At 38.0% G+C, this 5,440-nt stretch overlaps 1 protein-coding gene across 2 annotated transcripts; it reads right to left on the minus strand.

The window, feature by feature from the left end:
* Window positions 1-1,573: 1,573 nt before the first annotated feature.
* On the minus strand, window positions 1,574-4,671 carry LOC126632563 (protein BOLA2-like). Of its 2 annotated transcripts, XM_050302996.1 has the most exons (4): window positions 4,517-4,671; window positions 2,450-2,472; window positions 2,146-2,356; window positions 1,574-1,964 (listed from the first exon to the last, which is right to left on the minus strand). In XM_050302996.1, exons 1-3 carry the CDS (start codon window positions 4,577-4,579, stop codon window positions 2,161-2,163), a joined length of 282 nt encoding a protein of 93 aa, XP_050158953.1. In that variant the 5' UTR covers window positions 4,580-4,671; the 3' UTR covers window positions 1,574-1,964; window positions 2,146-2,160. The 2 variants fall into 2 exon arrangements, with proteins under 2 accessions (XP_050158953.1, XP_050158948.1); XM_050302991.1 differs by lacking the exon at window positions 1,574-1,964 and having other exon boundaries at window positions 2,018-2,356.
* Window positions 4,672-5,440: the final 769 nt, after the last annotated feature.

The raw sequence follows: 5,440 nt of genomic DNA on the forward strand, positions 1-5,440 counted from the left end.
CCCATAATCCATCAATGAAACCCTATCCGAACGCAACCACCAAGTAGAAGAAAACAAAGAAGCTTGTGAGATTTCCACAAACGACACTGCCAATAAAGGCAGATTGAGAGAAGGAGGTGGTGCGGACACCCAAGTCGATAAGCAAACCGGAGCTCTACATACCTTCTCAATTAACCGCAACAAATCATAGTTAAAAGTGACTGCAAATCGAAATTGGGAAGAAATTGATGAAAGACTAAGCCAAGTCAAAAACAAAAAAAACAACGAACTATGAGACCATAATTTTCACCTTCTCAGAACAATGAACATTCAAATGCACTCCAACGGCCCAAGCCCAGAGTGGCGGCGATATCACATACCACCCTTGATACAATAAGGTGGTTCCTAGCACAATTTTCCGCACTCTCTCCGCCCACGGACTCAAGCCACTCCAAGCGGAGTGAGTTGCCTCCAGGGTTTTATCCGTGCCAACTACTCCCACTCAACAAACTGTCATGTCTAATCGGGGCAACACCCTTTCGCCCGCATAGGGTCTTAGGGCTGACTGATTAGCATGGCTGATATGACAGCACATGTTCCACAAGGAGTAGATGCCTCTGGTTTGAATGGGGGACATGTCCACTAACCCTCCACATATTTTGATGACTCATAGAAGTGTCAGAAAGCTCAAGCCAACTCCTCCTAGCCTATAAATAGAAGAACCGACTCCTCATAGAGGGTTAGACATTATAAACCCACAAACACTACAATACTCATACTTTATAACCTGACTTGACCATTGGAGCACCTACACCAGGAACCACGACCCCGGTGCTTAGCCTAACGATCTTTGCTTGTTCTTAGTATGTGCAGGTCGGGTTCCCTGCAGCTATCCAAAAACTGCTCCAACAGTTTGGTGCCTTCATTGAAAGTTCAAATCCATATTCTCCCGTAAACAGCTCTACCCTTACACAAGGCCGAATCATCCTAGTCCACCATACGACCCAGAGTTCCCTGGAATAATTGTAACTCCTCCAATGATTGAGGCAACTGCTGCTAAAATTGTACCCCCACCATATGCCGAGGAAGATCGCGCACCACCACCTCCACCTGCATTGTCGGCGCTACTAGGACATTTATCGCAGTCCACTAATAGGTGTATCTGGTCATTGATTACGCCTTTTTTTTTATTTTTTTTTTAACAAACGATATTATCTACACTAAAAGAGAGGTGATAGGCTTAGCCTCACAATGAGTCAGCAATAATGTGGTTCAAATTCGACTTTGGCAAGAATCAAACCTAAGATTTCTCACTTACAAGTGAAGAGAAATAGCCTTGATTACGCCCTATTGAACTAGGAATATTTGCATAATATGCCATACTACCATTTAAAAGTGGTTATGCCTTAGATCATAACAAATGAACTTAAGAATTCCCTCATTCTCCCTCCAAATAGTTTTTCTCTACAACAAAATTAAAAAGATTGTGCTATCTACACACCTATTTATACGTCTCACACACATTTCTTAATTTCCAACTGTCAGATCGAATCAATTAAAGAAGATGAACGGACAAACATTAACAAGAGTGAGAGAGAGAAAGGAGTGTGAATAGCACTACCCAAATACAAAATGTTATCAAAGAGCATTGAAATTCTGTAATAACAGATAAACCTTTTGATCTAGAATTAACTGCAAATCTTAGGCCTCCGTTGCATCATCACCTTGCATCAAATCTTAACTACATCTATGGGTATCTTCCTCACCTAGGCATCTTAGAAGTACTCCTTCAAAAGAGCGTCGGTAGAGTGTCTTTATAATATAGGAAGCGAGGTACTCGTCAACGTATTTCAGGTCGGTGAACTGATCATTGTCAGTTCATGTCAGCACCGGGACTATGGCCACCGCCAAGGCTGGTCAAGTAATCGGTTCCGGCCGAAAAACTGGCTTTGACCCTGTCCAGCCCAAGTTTGTCCACCACTTGGCTGAAAAATAAAATAAAATAAAAAATAAAAATAAATAAAAAAGGACACCTACGTGACGCATCCACAATAGTATACAAAACTGGTAGAATAATTATCACCATATTCTCACACTTAAACATTTCGTCTAATTCTCCAGCCAACTCGAAATATATTGTTATGAGCTACAGAATAAACTTGAAACCTTTCGAAATTATGTTCATTCAGCAGGTTTAGATACTTGAGACTCCTGCCGTTGTTTCCACTGCTCTGGTGTCAGAGCTTTCTTTATCGAGAGCGCATGAATCTCCTTCATCTCCTCTTCCAAACAGGAATTTATCAGCCGATGCCTCTCCAGCAACTTCTTTCCTTCAAATTGCACTGATACTATCTCAATAGCAAAGCTAGCACCACATCTGACAACCGTCAACATTCAATTAAATAAAACGAGGGGGAAAAGCACTCAGAAATTTCTTAAATTAAGTGTAAAATTGATTCCACTAACTTACCCTCCAGATGTATCAATTACTTCCTGAAATACAAAAGTTCAAAAATAAATTAGGGACAAGAAATGACAGATTCGGAGAGGTATAAGTATTGCAAATGCAAGTCATTCCACAAAATCTTTTAAAAGAGGTTACAATAACAGCAATCTGTTTCTAAAGGACAGAATAAAGCACAGGTTTCTGTATTTTTACTTCACTTTTAACTTTATCGACCAAGCAAACTGAAATCTTAATTCAAGTGGAAATTTTGCATACTCAATTCAAGTGAGCATGCCAAATTAGCTTAACTCACAGTAATCCCTTTCAGTAAATGAAGCCTACGATCAAATGTTTCCAAAAGCAACACATTGGCAGTATCATTCACTAATTTGATTGTCATGACTAAAATGTTGGAAAGACAGTGGTCTGGTCAAACAATGATATTAAGAAGAACTCAAAAATGTACGGGTTGCAAATTAATAGAGCAAAGCACGTGTGAGAGGAACTTAAAAGCTATTTAAGCTTTTCATGCATTTTCAGCCATACCATAGAGATATAATCATATATAATGATCACCTGTAATACAAGCAAGGAATTTGCATAAAACTAGCGGAAAATTTCCACCTTTGGTCTCTCTAGTTGTCTTGAATACCAATAAGACCCTAAGGGTTGGCTCAATTCCGCTTTGTTTAGTGGCTCTTCTGTGCTCCATCATTATCTAAATGGAATGTCTGATTTGGAGCAATTTGACATAGCAAGAAAACGATAGAAGACTATAAGAGTAGTTTTGCCGAGTTTTATGTTACAGAAAAGAAAGTGGAAACCATAATACATGGGCAAAGAATGTAGGTTCCTAAATTAAACAATCCACTCAATGAAAAAATCCATATCTTTTTACTTGGCAGCAATTAAAATAAAGCAAATACAACCAAATGCTTGAAATTTCTTTAAAATTTAAGAATGATTGCTGATGCACCAAACTTCTAACCTTGTAGGGTCTCTTATGTTTATAAATTAATAGCAGGAAGAGCAAAATAGACTAAGCAACTATTACAGGTAAAATATCTTCCCCAATATCTGTTGCCAATCCACACTGCATCTTACATTCTTGGAGTCTTGATGGCTGAAACTTCTAAATGTCTAAAAAGGATGTTGGGATTCTTGCGTATTCTTTAGGGAGAATAAAATTGAATATCACAAACACCCACACAATGAGATCATACCCAAAAGAACATTGTCTCCAAACAAAAGTCCCTTTCATATTTGACACTAACGAAATTGAAAACTAGTACAGAATAACACTTTCATATTAACTCCTAATGTCGGTTATTTAACTTTTGTTCTAAAAGTTGAAAAAGAAGTAATACCTTCTTCCTTTGCCAAATCTAGATTCATTATCAAAGCCTACGAATCATACCACAACAATTACAGGACTTACCTGGATGTCAACCGTAAATCAAGTTTGTGCATATGCAGATGGATACCACTAACATTAATCTGATTGACCTCTCAAACGATATTGGCTGCTACTCGACTGCCTTTCAGATGACATTGTTTAACGAAGGTAAAGGAAAAACTAAAACGCAAATACAAAGACAGCCTCAAAATCTTCCCCACCAAAGGCTGTCTACATTTTACCATTGGAATTTAGAGCACAAATCTAACTAGAAGAGCCACGATACATTTTGTGCAACTGATACAAAAAGTCCTCAACAATCCCTTCTTAATTTTCTCCTTCTCACAGCATATAGACATGATTGAACTGATCAAGTGCACATCGAAAACAAATCAAACAAATTTTCCTTTTCATGAGTGGTTAAGAACAAAAAAAACCAGCTCCAATCCCCATATTGACACGGAATTTTCCACAATTTACCGATAATTAGTAAAATCTTGGACAATTTAAATCAGTTTAACATGTTTAAATTCAATTACTCTAACATAATTGAACTACATAAATCAATGAAGCAAAACCCTAGATTATCACAACAGTCCAATCCCTGACTAAAGAAAATTAAAGAATCTAAAGTGAAGTGTTAATTGAACATTGCCTAATTAAAAACTAATCTAAAGAGAACAGAGAGAGCTTACGAGATGTGCAGGGTTCAGTTTTGACGTCAGTGAAGACTTCACTTGCTCCTTTGTCACTCCCATCTCTCTCTCTCTCTCTCTCTCTCTCTGCCCCCCTTCTGATTCTTGCTCGCTTTTATTTCGTTCACAACTTCAGTGGTGGCTTAAATTGGAGATTCTTCTTGGGCGGACTGTATTCAAGGCCCATTGTAGGGCCCAAACTTAAGGTTCACCCTTAAGGATGATTTTCGAATGGAGTAGATCGGAAACTAACATAGGGTTTTGAAAATTGGAGTAATCTCTAAAATTTCGTTAAAATTTCTAAACCAGATTGGATCGGATTACAATTTTGTTTTTTTGAGGAATATACAGAATTTTCAAAATTCAAGTAATCCCGAAAATTTTAAAATTGTTGTGGCCTATATTTAGTAGAGAGGTGCGGCATGGGGAAGAGAAAGAGATTGGAGAATAGGCTTGAAAAATTGTGTGTTAATTCTCCAGTTCTTGTGCCTTTATTTATAGTAATAAGAATGAGAGAAACTTGCTCTCTAAATAATAAAAAGTCTATTAGGAAAGATCTTCTAGATCCCAAAGGATTCCTATTTTATCTCTACTTAGGATTTACACAATCACATATTAATAAGAACATATGTCACAACAGTGCCCCTTGAGTGTGCAAATACTCAAGTAGATGGCGCATCAGATCTTTAGGCAAATGTAGAAGCAATTGATGAAGTCGTTTCGTCTAGTCGGCATAACTAGCGAATGCGAGTCTTAAAACAAACGGAAGAATGCATGGGTAGTAAAACTCACACAACCCCACTATGGCAAAACCCAAGGCGGGACAAAAGCCCATAGTCAAAGGAGAAAAGTGAGAAGTTGCATTAAGTCAAAACTATACATCTTCTGGACACAAGTAGAAGAGCTCACAAGGGTATGATCAAC

The sequence above is a fragment of the Malus sylvestris genome, chromosome 1 (assembly GCF_916048215.2).
Source record: "Malus sylvestris chromosome 1, drMalSylv7.2, whole genome shotgun sequence".
NCBI lineage: Eukaryota > Viridiplantae > Streptophyta > Magnoliopsida > Rosales > Rosaceae > Malus > Malus sylvestris.

What these genes read in the sequence shown, in the direction of transcription:
- LOC126632563 (XM_050302996.1), bottom strand. Translation starts at nt 4,579, where the DNA reads ATGGGAGTGACAAAGGAGCAAGTGAAGTCTTCACTGACGTCAAAACTG. An exon ending in AACTGAACCCTGCACATCTC is followed by an intron (nt 2,473 to 4,516) that starts GTAAGCTCTCTC and finishes TTTGTATTTCAG; the next exon opens with GAAGTAATTGATACATCTGG. An exon ending in GTAATTGATACATCTGGAGG is followed by an intron (nt 2,357 to 2,449) that starts GTAAGTTAGTGG and finishes GACGGTTGTCAG; the next exon opens with ATGTGGTGCTAGCTTTGCTA.